The sequence below is a fragment of the Mytilus edulis genome, chromosome 9 (assembly GCF_963676685.1).
Source record: "Mytilus edulis chromosome 9, xbMytEdul2.2, whole genome shotgun sequence".
Lineage (NCBI taxonomy): Eukaryota > Metazoa > Mollusca > Bivalvia > Mytilida > Mytilidae > Mytilus > Mytilus edulis.
In genome coordinates, this window is record NC_092352.1 from 26,963,187 (window position 1) to 26,978,593 (window position 15,407).

Consider the following 15,407-nt stretch of genomic DNA (forward strand, 5'->3'; position numbering starts at 1 on the left):
TTCATATAGAAATATCAGTATACTTCAAAAACATTGACCTGAACATAAACTGTAGAAAACATGGAAAGATGTGGCGAAAATGAGAACCCCACTCTACTGTTAATTTATATATATGTCTCTGGATATGTTATATTAGATAAGATATTCAATCTCAATCATAATAATAATAAGGGAGGTTGAAACTTACACATGGACAGATTCCATGCAGTACAGCTCTTGACAGCTGGGAGGGAAATGTTTGATTAATAAAGTAACGACATTTTTGTCAATTAGTGATGTGTTCTTCTTATCCTTTCATCCCTTTTTGTCTGGTTTCTCTTATAAATTTCACCGGTGCTGGATGTCATCAATACGTGTGCACGTGTTTACACACATTTCGTATTTACATCACGTGACAAAATGTTGTCCGTAACTACAGCATACGGGCACCGAATTCCTGTGTCGGAAATAATTTAGCCACCATTTTGTTAAAGTGAACTAGAACAGTAGAGGAAAACAAAGGAATAATTGATAACCCTTTATTGACAACACAGAACGCGATTGCATACAGCCTCAGGGGATTATTTAGAAAAATGAATACATAATTAGAAATGGCTATAACATGATAATCTTTGGAAATTTTCTGTTTAATTTGCATTAGTGTTGTGATAAATGGAGGGAAAACGAGGGGTGTGTGTCGTGAAATACTTGATTCCCTTTCTCTGATACGTTGGTGGGCACAAAGGAGACTGTCACAGAGATGGAGCTTTACATAGAAACATTGACTGGTACATTCTTCGAGCTTAGAGTGTCGCCTTTTGAGACGATAATGTCTGTGAAGGCAAAAATTCAAAGGCTCGAAGGTAGGTTCCAAGGGTCATTTTATGCAGTATGGTCGTGATTTCTCAGAATAATAAGAAAAATGTGTACTCATTTTTTACATGTGTATGAAGATAATTGTATAACATATGGAGAACAAAGAACAACATGAGGTGCAAGTCAACTGACCTGGGACAATGGCAGGGGGACATAACTCAAGACAACATTCCATTCTCAATCTAAAATGTTATATTTGACACTTCTTGAGAATGGGCAAAATATAGATATGAAATACTGGCCTGGTTCGATATAATTATTAATAACAAATAAAATTCATAAAGATAAGAAGACATGATATTTTAATTCATAAGTTTTAATTTTGTTTAAGTTTGAGATGTATTTTGGAAAGCTTATACTACTAGTACTGTTGCCATTATTTATGTACAAAATGTACATGTATTGAATAATTTGAGAACCTATTTGTCCAGTTACTTTTATTCTTAGTTATTCATGAAAAATTAAACATGCATGCACAGTTTGCCCATTAAGATTTATAGGAAATCTTTCAAAAATGGTAAAACTGTAAACAAAGTGAAAGAAATAAAAAAAGTTATGTTATTGTATAAAAGTGTAAAAAAAATATCATTCATCATGTAGACTATTCAACCATGTTAATATATTGCTTAAAATAGGATAATATCAATATACTTGTAGTTAATCATTTATTAACATTAATGATCAATTATTCAGATCGTTCATTCAACATAAATTAGCTGTATTATCTCGAAGATGTTCCTTAAGAATATTCATTTAGCATTATGATTGTCTGTATAGAAATTAAATTAACAATACTTTTTATCTTTGATAAATTAATAACAAATTATCCCAAAACTTGTATTCTGTCTACAAATTAAAGGATTATTTAGAGAAAAAGAAGAAACATAATTTTTAATATGAAATTACAATACATGTACATGTATATATGACCAAACTGTTTTGTGTAAAGATAAGCTTTTTAAAAAAGTGTATTGGCCGGTAAAACAAAAATTTCTGGTAATAATTTGTCACACCTAATAAAATTTGCTAGCTTCAAGACCTAAGTATAAATGTAAAAGCTTGTACATACATGTATGCATGAAGTTGTCACAACATTATTACAAAAATGTAGGTAATGCTTCGTCTTCTGATTAGAATTATGGCCATAAAAAAATCTGACAAATTTTAGTTTCCTTTTTAAATGCAACCTTATAAATGTGAAGTTATTTTATGTATATATATATGAGATAGCAAATTATTTAGATAATGGTTTTCTGAAGCTTTTTATTCTATTGCAAACACAACAGAGTCAGTCAGACCATCAATATTTTGTTAAATTACATTGAAACATGAAAGGAGACCTTACATCCATAAAAAAAAAAAAATCAACCTGTTTTGATCCTGTTTTTATGAAACAAAAACTGACCTAAACAAGTTTTTTTTTTCATTTTCTGATTTAAAAAAGACCAAAATTGGAAATACAAATTATTACAATAGAATAAGCTAGACCCAGTTTTTCCCCAGAAATTGTTTGAAAGATTGGGGATTGACTGCTGTTTTACACTTTTATTTTATCACATCCCCCTCCAGACTTCACTGACTAATGAATGCATAAAATTTGATAAGATAACATAAAAAATAGTTTATTTAAGTGTTGCATATTGATCTGCAATAAAATTACAAGTTCGTTTTTTTTTCTTGATGTTTTTAGAATATAATTTTTTATACTGATTACTATTGAAAAAGCACATTTGAATATTTCATTTAAGTTCATTGTCAAGCGAATTTTATGGTGGGATGCTAAGGTTACTCAATTATTTTTCAACACATGTCAGATACATTGTAATTTATTGTACATATATCTGATTGATTTTCTTTGATGCATTTTTTTTTTTAACCAAAATGACAAGTTGTACCAGATGACAAAAATGTAAAAGCTACATTGTACATGAACAATGTTCATAATATAGTGTACAATGAAGAATCCATCTTTTAAAGATTGCCTGCACTCAATTTGTAGTCTGATTTTCATAAAATGAATATTAAAAATCTTATATTTATATTACAGGAATACCAATAGCTCAACAACATCTGATATGGCAGTCTATGGAGTTAGAGGATGACTACTGTCTACATGACTATAGTATCCATGATGGAGCCACACTTAAACTAGTCTTAGCAATGAGGGGAGGACCCATCAACACAAGGAGAAGTGAGTCTCATCATATGATCCTCTGTTTCACATAAACTTATTCAAACTGGTAGCACTGTTTTTACAAAATGTTACAGTAAATGTAGTTGTGAACTTGAGACATTTTGCAGAAGTTCCTCTTTATACAATGTAATTGCTTGTCTGATTAGTGTCGCATTGCCACCTTGGAGAACCTACCAATTGTATTAATTCTCAAAAGGTTCTTGACCTGAATATGCATTAACTGAGTCCAACTGGGTGTTAGTCTAGCAACAAGCAGTCAATCATTTTTCCCTCAATCACTGATCGCATATATGAAAGTGGTAATTTTCATTTGGGCAGACAAAAAAGAAGCAGAGTACATGAAGGCCAAAACCAGTGACTGAGTACATGAATGATGTTATCTTTCTGAATGCATAGTATCTATTTTATTCTGGAAATGAGGTGTTCCTTATATTCACAAGTCTCAAAAACTACCACATAGGCCCAGATTTCTTTCTTTGTACAATGTGTGTCAAAAACTGCAGACACTAGATATTAGTATTGTTATTCTGAACTTGTTTTTGATATAGTTTGTTGCGAAAATCCTTTTTTCCATGAAATACAAAAATGTATTGTACAAATAATAAAATAATTTAAAAAAATTCTTATTAAACTTAAGTGATAAGAACTAAAAGCTTTCTATTTTTGAACATGTTACATTTTGGTGAATCCAAGAGACTTTTTATTTGAATAGTTTGTAAAACTTCAGTATTTTCTGTCCAACATACAATGAAGGACTGAAAGAAAGTGAACTTTAAAAGTTTTACTGGTCGTACAGTACAAAAACTTTTTAAAATTTATTTGGTCCACAGATATGTTTATTATGTCGAGAGGAAACCCTAACTAAAATTACTTTTGTCCTTGTTTGTGTTGTAAAGACTTTTTAATGCAGATTTGTTGAAAGATTGATCATTGATATTATATCCTAGCAGAAAAAAAGGCTAAAGTAAATTAAATGAGATACACAAAGGAAGTGATATGAAATAAATATTTGTTACTGACTTTCTATTTCCATTTGTTGATACATGACTTCAATCTTTGATACATTAAATCCTTTATGTTATAGTTCCCATGGAAGATCCAACACTCAGGGAAATGGCTGAATATGTGGAAGCTAACAGAGATGAAATATGGGAGAAGGTACCAGGAAACAGACAGGTTACTTTACTTGTGTTCAGAGAGGGTGACCAGTTGAACTTTTTCCGTGTAGTTGATAGAGGAGATGGAACACTCACACCATTGTCCGAGTCTCTCAGGTATGTAGGTCGTCTCTATCAGATAGTAGGATATATTTTGATACCTAAGAGTCTTATGGTGAAAGATTACAGGTGTATTTATCACCAGGTAAAACTTATGCTTTAGAGTAGATTGTTACATACAATGATAATGATAAACATAACAGAAGCCTTCTTTGGTCAGTATTTTCATACTTGCTACATTGCATGCTTTTGACAACCAATCTTAAAATTGATATACATGCATTCTAACTGTTTTAAAAAGGTTTATTTAAAAGGCATTACCAAAGAAAAATGAGTGCATCATTATGTGCACAAGAATAAGCAAAAACCTTACTTTTACATGTATGCTGTTTGAATATTTAATTTACAGGAAGAACCATACATTTAATAAGATTGTATACATAATATGTATTCATGTGCCCTACATGGACATGAAGATTTAAGTTTAAGAGACTTGACAAAAAAAATGATAAAACCAACAACATATTTTAGTTGTGTATATGTTGTGTACAAGTTGTAATGTTGTACAAAATTATAATTTGTACAGATAAATTATAATTTGTACAGATTTTTTTGTACAAGTTATCAGTGTTTCATGAACTACTCAACACAACTAACTGTATGATGCAAGCACACAGTCTTTTGTTTTGCTTATTTCTGTACATTTTCCACAACTACATGATACAGTCTAAACTGAGCATCGATGCAAAAAAACATTATAAGAACACAAAAAGACTTTTTATGGATATGATTTTGGTATAAGGAGAAAAATAAAATTAGAATTTAAACCATTCGGTTCTCCTCATTTCCAGTTTGAGGACAATGAGAATAGCACTAAAGTTAAAATGTTAAGTTGAAGTATATAAATTTGAATTTAAGACAGTAAACTGATATATTTTAAAAGATTAACTTTTATCACTTGTTGCAAGAAGGTAGATGTAAAAATACTTATAACTTGTACAAAAACCCTGTACAAATTATAATTTGTACAAAATTACATCTTGTACACAACATATATATAGATCAAAGACTAATCTTTGTAAACATTATCAGTTGTTGAAAATTATCTTCACCTGTTAAGAAAAAGTGTTATTGTAATAAATTAGACAAAATTTAACTGCTGAAAATATTTTTCAAAACATGTATATTTTAGTGGTGCCTCCATGTACAACTTCAATGATGAAGAAGAAGATGATGACACCCCTCCAAAAGAAAAGGTGGAAGAAAATGAACAACTAAAAGAAAAAATGAAAACTCTTCGAGGAAAAATGGAAAAATTAACTCTTAAAAAGGTTATATTATTGTTAACATACATAAAATTAAAATTGAGAAAGGAAATGGGGAATGTGTCAAAGCGACAACAACCCGACCATAGAGCAGACATCAGCCGAAGGCCACCAATGGGTCTTCAATGTAGCGAGTAATTCCCGCACCCGTAGGCGTCCTTCAGCTGGCCCCTTAAAAATATGTATACTAGTACAGTGATAATGGACGTCATACTAAACTCCGAATTATACACAAGAAACTAAAATTAAAAATCATACAAGACTTACAAAGGCCAGAGGCTCATGACTTGGGACAGGCGCAAAATTGCAGCGGGGTAAACATGTTTATGAGATCTCAACCCTCCCCCTATACCTCTACCCAATGTAGAAAAGTAAATGCATAACAATACGCACATTAAAATTCAGTTCAAGAGAAGTCCAAGACTGATGTCAGAAGATGTAACAAAAGAACATACATGTATTCATCAGTGTTCTCCCCAGATATTTTATATATTATCCTTGTTAAAAGTAAATTTGAAATACCATCTTGTTTCTGAAAATTATAGCATCACATTCATATCACATTCTATAAGAAAATAAATTCAGATATCATAACATTCAGAAATTATAGCATCACATTCATAGGATGCTAAAAGGCCCTGGGGAGAACACTGATTCATTACATTGCCTCTTAAAGAAGTATTCAAGTAAATGAACTATTCTTCCTTCTCCGATGTGTTTAAGCTATTTAATAGTGGTATGGGCTAATTTTACTACATTAATAAAGTCACAGTAAAAGTGAGTTTAATTGGGGTATTGCTGAATTATATAACATTGATAGAGTCAGAGTTACAATTTTGATTAGATTTATTATTCATGTGTGTGACTATTGATCATGACACATTCTTAACTGAAACTGAAAGTTATAAATAGTCATACTAAACATATTGTCTGTCTTATTAGAAGTAGTATTACAAATTGTGTGTGTATACACCTTAAATAGGCCATACAAAATGTCTAAACAAATAGTACTAAAGCCAAAATGTTTGTTTGTTAACAATCATAACCTCATTTAAATAACTTTTAATGAGAAATAGAATTCAACCAGGAATGCTGATTATCAAAATAACCATTGTCATTAAAATGGCACAAAAGAATGAAATTTGAAATGTTTTACAACATAATATTTATATAATCAATGGGTTTTTTATTAACTTGTGTTGGGTTCTACATGTATTTCATTTAAGTATGTTTTGTATTTCAGCCTAGAAAGAAGCCCCGCCCACCTTCTACAGGTCACTCAACTAGGTTACGACATGTTCCAGGTTCTGGACGAGCTCTTGGACATTTAAATAGAAATATGTGCCTCCCTCCAGTTGGTCATACCCGCCATTCTCCTCTTACCCTGGATGATAGGACTAATATAACAGAACCATTGTCTTTATCTTCTTTCGGTGAACAAAGTCGAAGTGCCAAATCCTCAAGAAGTGGTAAATTAGTGGATAATACTGAGTGTTTGAGTAGACTAAGTCATACATTAGCTAGTGTGAAAGAAAATTCTAGTGTAAAGGAAGCTAAAAAGGATATCAAAGATAAAGAAGGACAGTTTCAAACTGCTGCTCTGCCTGAGAAAACTGTTGATAAAAGTCTGTCAAAACCAGAAGAAAATATATCAAAATCAGACTCAGAGAAGTCTTTAAGTGAAACAAAAACTGAGGACACACTGCCAACCACAAGTTCTCCTTGTAAAAAGGATTCTGTGCTCTCTGCAAGTTCTCTTTCCAAAAAAGATTCTGGGCTCTCTGTAAATTCTCTTGGCAAAAAGGATTCTGTGCCTACTTCTAGTTCTAGTAAAAAGGATACTGGAAGTGATAATTCAAAGGACACTAACAAACCTAGCACATCTAAAGCAAAACAACTTCTCAAAAATGATCTAACAATAGAAAATTTAAAAGAAGTGTTAGGTAGACCAAATACTTCTTCTAGAGATTTAATGTTAGAAAGTTTACAAGAGACCTTTGGAAGGCCCACAACGTCTTCCAGATACAAAGGACTAGAAAGGAGAAAGGAATTTACATTAGAAAGTTTAAGTACAAGTGAAGCAAGAGCAATGTCAGGACTCTTAAGGCAAGCTTCTCTTGAAAAAATTGGTTCTTCACGTATAGGTAATTTTACTGGTAGTAAATCACGTTTGGGTAACTACAATATAGGATCGACGGTTCAGGACGGCAGAATAACAACTCCAGAAGGAAGACTTGTGGTGAGTTTTACCATTCAAGAAATTAAATATCCCAGTCATGTGTTAAAATCTTGCTGATGTTTGAAGACACCACACTTGCCATTGTAAAAAAGAGGGAAATATATCATGTATAAATACAAAATGTAGCAGCCAGATGCATGAATTTTTTCCAATAAATTACTTAAAAGGCAATTCCAGTGGCAGTGTATTTGAGCTGATACGGGGAAATACACAAAGCCTGCTAGAATTATTTTTTTTATTTCATATTTTTATTACAGCTTTCTTGCATTTTGTGGCTAAATACTTTCATGCCATAAAACTTTACATTTTCTGTTGTTCCATTCATGTATGTTTTTTCATTGAAATTTAATAAGATTGTGTTACTCAGCTGCAGGTGTCAATCAGAAATAAATGTTTTGGGGCTAGCTAGTGATAATTTTTTTTGGTCAAATTCACAACAGTGTAATTTACGAGGTGCCAAATTATCAATAATAATACTGACTGATTTATTGAGTGTGACCATCATATATTTAATTGGTCAGTTGCGTTAATTGCTACATTTATGGATGTAAATTTTCACTTTTTATCTTCAATTATTAAAAAAACATACATTTTATGTAATACAATGAATTATTTGGCGTTTCAATCAATGCTTGGCAGTTGTCAATGTTGGCAGAAATTATCACTAAATATGTCAATCTATCATGTAAAGACCATTATTGAGTGATTTAATACTTCTTTCTACTACACATGTATTACTACATAGATGTCTATCAACAGATATGTTTCATATACATCATTGTGGAACATTCATGATGATTTCAAAATGTATATGTATTAATATTGAAGATAAGAATAGCTACAGTTAATTGTAACCATTTTAATTTCTGTTCATCTATGATTCAAGGTTTTAATAATTAATATGATAAATAGAATTCAATAAAATCAATACAATTCACCAGGGTTTCCCCTGGGTCAATTATTTTTTTCGTCACCACTTTCGCCAAAACAATATATATTTTTCGCCTCTTTATTATTTGTTTTCGCCTAGTAACACATATATATATTTCTTTTTAAATTTTCCTTTTGTGAGTTGGCTCCATTATATTGTTGTCTATGACTATTCTCTCAAACTTGTCTTAGAGTCTACATTGTACTGAATAAATACTAAGCATTTAAATTATCTTTTCTAGATCATCGTAAAAATGTAAAACTATGCTTGAAACACGTGTGTCACTGAAACGACTTTAAAGTACCCACTCAAATCAATTATCGATATCAAAGTTAATTGATAAAGTTTAAATCAGAGACCTTTCTTGCTTTTGTACATTTTTTGTCATAACAACAGTTTTCTTTTCTGGACTATCATTAAAAGAAGGAGAGGAGTCGTCAAAATTTGCTTCAAACATGTACGTCGCAAAGTGGTTAATAAATCCTTTGTGACATGTGACGGGCGCCATTTAACCATATCATTTTGTCATATAATACAATCAACACCTTTATTAATTAGTCCTTTGATGCCGATAGCTATAAAATGCAATCAGCTGATTATTGATTTTCTGTCAAAATCTTAACGAGTTCAAGGTGAATTCCGAGTATTGTCTGATCAAGTATAGTATGAGAAACCCGAAAAAGTAAATAAACAAGATGGTTGAAAATAAATCGTTATATATTTTCAATCGAATTCTTTCGCCAATGACGAATTTTAATCCCCACAATTATTATTTTTCGCAAATTGCGAAAATGGCGACTGCCAGCGGGAAACCCTGCAATTCACAACCAGATTGTTGTAATTGAATTTATAATGTTTTGTATATATTTATACTAGATTGTAATAATATGCACTATGTTAGTATGTACTTTTTTGTGCCATTCATATAAAAAGAGAATATTTATTATTACAGTCAGCAAGATTACAGCGTGTTGCTAGTAGTCGAGATGGTCGTTTATTGTCTCCGTCCCACCGACTTCCTCCTGTCAAATCTAAAAAGAAAGCTGCTAAAAGATGCTTTGTCTGTGCTAAAAAGACCGGTTTAGCAACAAGTTATATTTGCAGGTAAAAAGCTATGATATGACACTGTAAACTAGGATAACATCACATGTTCAAAATCTCATCCTTTTTAAATGATATAAACACCAAGTTCTGACAGTGCAAATTGAAGTGATTTTCAAAACAATGTGTCTAAGTAGCTATAGCCAAGGACTTAGAATTTATCTGACTGCTATTCTTCTTCTGTTCTGATAATTATTACACCAATGAAACATCTGTATCAAAATTAATAGAGGTGTGTATCATTATTTGTGTGACTGAAATCTTCAAAACAGAAAGTAGCATTGTTATATACGTGAAATCTGTGCATGGACACAAGATTACTTTTCAGTCATATAGAGTTTTGTAGGTCTTGTAGTATCTAACAGTTATTCATAAGCTAATTTGTTGTCAAACATAAATATAAAACCTGAAAAAAGCATATATTTTTTTTATAATTTTCAACCAGATTTTCAATTAAACTGCATGGTATTTCTGTTGTCATTTTATTTAAGATGTTAAAAATATAAAACTTGTAATAAACATGATAAAGAGGCATAGTTTGAAAAAATGTGTTACTGAAAAAAGATTTCTATTTACAAATGTACATGGTCAATGGGGAGATAATCAGATTGTCTTTCTTTTTCAGGTGTGGTAATAATTTTTGTGCTACTCATCGTTATGCAGAATCCCATGAATGTACCTTTGATTACAAAACAGAAGGAAGAAAGTTACTAGAGCAGAGTAATCCAGTAGTTAGTGCTCCCAAATTACCCAAAATTTAACTCAGGATTGATATTAGCTCTTCATTTTATAAACTGTGCTTAACCACAAAACCATATCGTGGCATACAAATTATGGATTAGTTGTTGAAATATTTTGTTTTTGGAGTGATTAAAGTGTTGTTGTTCAGGACTGTGATAGAATAAATACTGTAGTTCAGTCTTTCATTTTCATCTCTTATAAAGGGAAACATTTTATCTGATAAATCATTATTTTATTCAATATTAACTTTTTTGTTTAATGAAAACTTGATTGTTTTAACCCTATTTGTTTTAAAAATACAAATGTTTTGCTTTGCTTTATGAATTTTTATAATTGTTGAATAAGTTTTAGACTTAGAAAAATACAATATTATTTTTAAAGAAAAATCTTATTTTATTTACAAGGTGATAAATACAAGTTACTATTGTATTATGTTATGTTATGTGATAGAAATTGTATAACCTCATTAAATTTCAGGAGATAATCAACAGTTTTGTTAGAGAATGAAAACCTCTTTAAAATTCTTGCCTTTTTCTAGGTTTCAAAACTTTAGTGTTTTACTGCCTGAGAAATTATATAATAAGTTTATATTTATACATTTATAGGTTTTATAAGCAGTATGTACATTTTATAAGGAGATTTTCACCGTACAACTTTTATTTTCTGTATTTATAATTATTTCAAGATAATTTTTATCAGTTATTTGACTTTATCAGTAATTTAGGTTAGAAAATGCTGATCTTGATAAGAATTAGCAGATAATGATAATTTGTGATGGGTGTGTTCATTTATACATGTAGATTGGAAAGGATATATGAGATTATTTTACTCCATTAAACCAAAATCTTCGCTGATCATGGTTTAATTCTATTCAATCTTTTTCATAATGACACAAGCAAAATTAGCGTTGCATGATGAATGGGCAGTTCAAAAAATGAAGTGGTATATCAAAACAATTTTTTTTTATTTAAGGGTGTTGTTTGAGAAAAATATTTGTTGTTTGACATTCAAAGATTTTATATAAAATATAAGAAATAAAACAGATTTCGAGGATTTAAGAAAATTGAGATAGAAGTTCGAAAGTATAAAATATTTATTGGATTTGTTCAAATTAATTTTGTTCAAAAATAGGGGTACAGTACATGATAATGTTTCGAAATGTACATACTGCTGCTGAATTATATAGCAATATATATTTTTAAAACAGAATTTACAAGAAATACTAAATATTTAATGATCAAATTTCTAGCATTGCATATATGTGCAAAATTAATTACAAAAATATATATGATGATAGCTTTCATTTGAATTTATTTTAAATGTTATATTATATTGTGTTGCTCTGAAGGCAGGCTATCTTCAAACATTCCAATATACATGTCTAACCATATTTTATTGAGTCTAGATTTATTGTCCATCACTATGTTTCTTACCTATTTCTGTTATATATAATATAAGGGTAGCTTTAATGAAATTAGACTATTTTGTGGTGCAAATATTAACATTTTCATGTTTATAACAAATGGCAAACCTAAACATTTTCTGTGATCAAACTTGTTTACATTTTTGTTGCACTTAAGTTTTTTGGGTTTTTTTTCTGAATAATTTTCAGTTTTGTGAATTTTTCCTCGAATTAGAATATTTCATTTATTGTAATAGCAATGCTTTAAATAGATATACACAATTTTTATAGATCATAACATGAAATTTGGGTATGTTATTTATTTATTATAAATTGATATAGAATATTAGAGCCATATCTTATATGGAATTTCAAAAATGAAGATCGTGAAATATAATTTTTCATTTTTGTAATTCCAATGGTGCTATATCAAGTAATCTACTTATTTTTTGATTTGAGGAATAATTTGTTGATATATTAATAGGTAGCTGATGTGTTCCTATGTTAGGGGCTGTTCTGTATGCTAGTATGACATGATTGGATGGCTGTGAGATTTTGTTGTTTTAGTTTGTGTATGTCTGTTGTTACTGTTATGACCACATTAATCATGTTCAGACAACTGTTTAAGTTAGGTGCTACAAAATCATGCTATAAATAATTTTACATTTTTTTGACAGATATAAGCTTCAGTATACTAAAAAATACAATTAAACAGTATAAACTTCATTTTAATACAATTAAACAGTGTAAACTTCATTTTAATTGATTTATTATCTGTTTAGTTTAAAGTTCTGCTGGGTCTGAAATACTATGTCTTAAGAGATCATGAATTTGTTATTGGTCAAAGGGAAATAACTCATGCAACTTTAAAACATGAGAAAATTTATGAAATTATGAATAATCATAATAAAAATCATTTGTTAGCTGTATTTTGTAGCATCCTAACCATTACAACAGTAAATTATACTCTCTCTCATTGTGAGTTAATAATGCAGTGATTGTAAATTGTGCACTGATAACTGAGTGTGAATAAATAAATTCTTTAATTTGTAATGGTTGTTACTTTATTGCCTCCCTTGAAAATTGCTTGTTTACCGTATTTAACAGTTTAACTCTGCATGTTCATGTTTTCAAAAAATCATTTTTTCATGCATAAAGAAAAAATTGTATTTTTCTATATTTTATTTCATGGTTTTGCCAAAGTTTACACACAAGCCTATTGAAAATTTGTAGTGTTGAACATGTTAATTTTTGGTTATTCTATATCTACAAAATCCATAAAAATCAGTTACCCACAAATAATAAAGAATCCATTGTCATTCTTAATTTAAAGTTATTTTTTTTGTTCTCACTACTATGTGATTGTGCAAGCTTGACAATTTTGATTAACTATTTGAGAGAAGTTAACTACCATTACTATTTTTTTAAGATTTAACTACTAGGGGAGTTTGTATTTAATATTTATTTGATTTGATGAAATAATGCAATAAGTTTTTTTAAATGACTTGCAATAAGAATTGCATGTACCAGTTTATAGATACAAAAATAAATCAACTGTATGTGTTAAAAATTAATTCAGTTTTTAAAGTTAAAAATTTTATCAGTTTTTAAAGTTAAAAATTTTATCAGTTTAATATTGACAAATCTCGCTTGTCAAGAAAATAAAAATCCAAGCCTCCAGGAAATAAATCAGAAGAATTGACCAGCATATTATTATCACAAAACTAAACCAAAGTGACCCATGTATTAAAACTACAACAATGTGACCAAGTTCTAACTTTCAGTCTCAGAATTACTACAACATCTCTGAAAGAATATTACTTTCTTAGCCTGGAAATCATGCAAATAAGCCTTGCTAAGTTAATTTTAGGGACCCAACTACAAAATTTAAACCAAAACAAAAATAATCTTCTACAGTGAAGCTCAGTCATTTTGTCTGAAATTATGATCTTCAATGGACATTTCGTTGACAGTTACTAAATGGATGTCAACAGATATATATGATGTTTTCTATAGATATATGTAGCGTAGTATTGCATTTAGTATTGTGTTTCTGCTTTTGTGAATCCAAAAATTAAATTAAAGAAGGAGACAATGAGGTAGGCCTAATTTCTAAATAAACTCGTCATAGATACCAGGACTAAATTTAGTATATACGCCAGACGCGCGTTTCGTCTACAAAAGACTCATCAGTGACGCTAGAATCTAAAAAAGTTAAAAGGGCCAAATAAAGTACGAAGTTGAAGAGCATTGAGAACCAAAATTCCTAAAAGTTTTCCCTAATACAGCTAAGGTGATCTATGCCTAATACATTGTACTTGTTTCACTCATTTGGTCTAAAACTAAAAGTTATCATATGCAAATGGAAATTTGAAATTGATCTATATCATATTTTTATATTACTTCATTTCTTGACAACTTTACATATTTCAATAATTCAAAATACTATTTAGCCATGATTAATGCATTTTGATATTTTGCAAAAATTTTGCATCAAAGGATATCTCTAACCAAAATTAATTAAATGTTTACATGATGGACAATATAAAGCTTCACTAGTTACAGAATTTAAAATGGTTTTGAGTGTCCTTCATATATCTTTTTGAAATAAATATTCAATCTTTGACAAAGTCTCAAAAAAGTTTGGTATTGGGCTCTATTTAGAAGTAAATAATTTGTTAATGTAGCTTAGAAATAAGCCATGATATTGATAAACACATGCAGCTATCATAAGATAAATTATATTTGCCGCTGGACGTTAAGCAACCAACAATCAATTATAAGATGAATTTAAGTAAAGATTGAAAGACTTTGTGAAATGGCCCTGGTGTGAAACCATCGGTAAGCATGTTATGACAAGGATGAACAGTTCTTCACAATGCTGAAAGTATCCAGCTTTAAGGTGTCCAATCAAAGTATTAACTTATAATTTGCGGTGCAATTTTGATGCATTTCTCCAGTACATTGCTGTCAGCCACACTATATATATTGTGTCTACAATTGCTTTTGATATACAATTAAAAAAGGAGGTATGATATAATTGTCAATCAATGAAACAACTATTAACCGAGTTTAAATGATAATTGAAGAGTTCAAATGACGTGAATAAACATCCCACTGTCTACATTTTATGGCCATATCGTGCTTGACCCTTTATAAGCTGAGTCATTGATGTTATTTTAGACACTCCTAGAAGTACATAATTCTATGAATGGCTTTGGAAACCTATCTTAACTGGTGCAGTGATATTTCCTTGGCAAGTAACATTTTGGATATCAATATCAAATAGTCTGTACTACATTCGAAAGTTTTGATAAAAGTCGTATAAACTTTGCAATACTTCGAACTAATGGAAATGTATAACATTTTGAGCAAAACAAAATCAGTAATATATAGAATGGT

General features: G+C 29.9%; 2 protein-coding genes across 3 annotated transcripts in view; one reads left to right on the forward strand and one right to left on the reverse strand.

Annotated features, from left to right (window-relative positions):
* The window catches only part of LOC139487933 (sodium/hydrogen exchanger 9B2-like), a 38,093-nt gene that overhangs the window by 22,343 nt on the left and 343 nt on the right, over positions 1-15,407 (reverse strand). Inside the window, exon 1 of one of the 2 annotated variants that reach the window (XM_071273173.1) lies at positions 188-408. The exons of the other annotated variant lie outside the window; for it this stretch is intronic. The gene's annotated coding sequence lies outside the window, so the exon portion shown is untranslated. Of the gene's footprint in view, positions 1-187; positions 409-15,407 lie in introns of those variants that run through there. 2 annotated transcript variants of the gene reach the window in all.
* Positions 375-13,058, forward strand: LOC139487932 (AN1-type zinc finger protein 4-like). The gene is made up of 7 exons (XM_071273170.1): positions 375-842; positions 2,903-3,046; positions 4,134-4,323; positions 5,459-5,597; positions 6,835-7,830; positions 9,714-9,865; positions 10,488-13,058. Exons 1-7 carry the CDS (start codon positions 740-742, stop codon positions 10,621-10,623), a joined length of 1,860 nt encoding a protein of 619 aa, XP_071129271.1. The 5' UTR covers positions 375-739; the 3' UTR covers positions 10,624-13,058.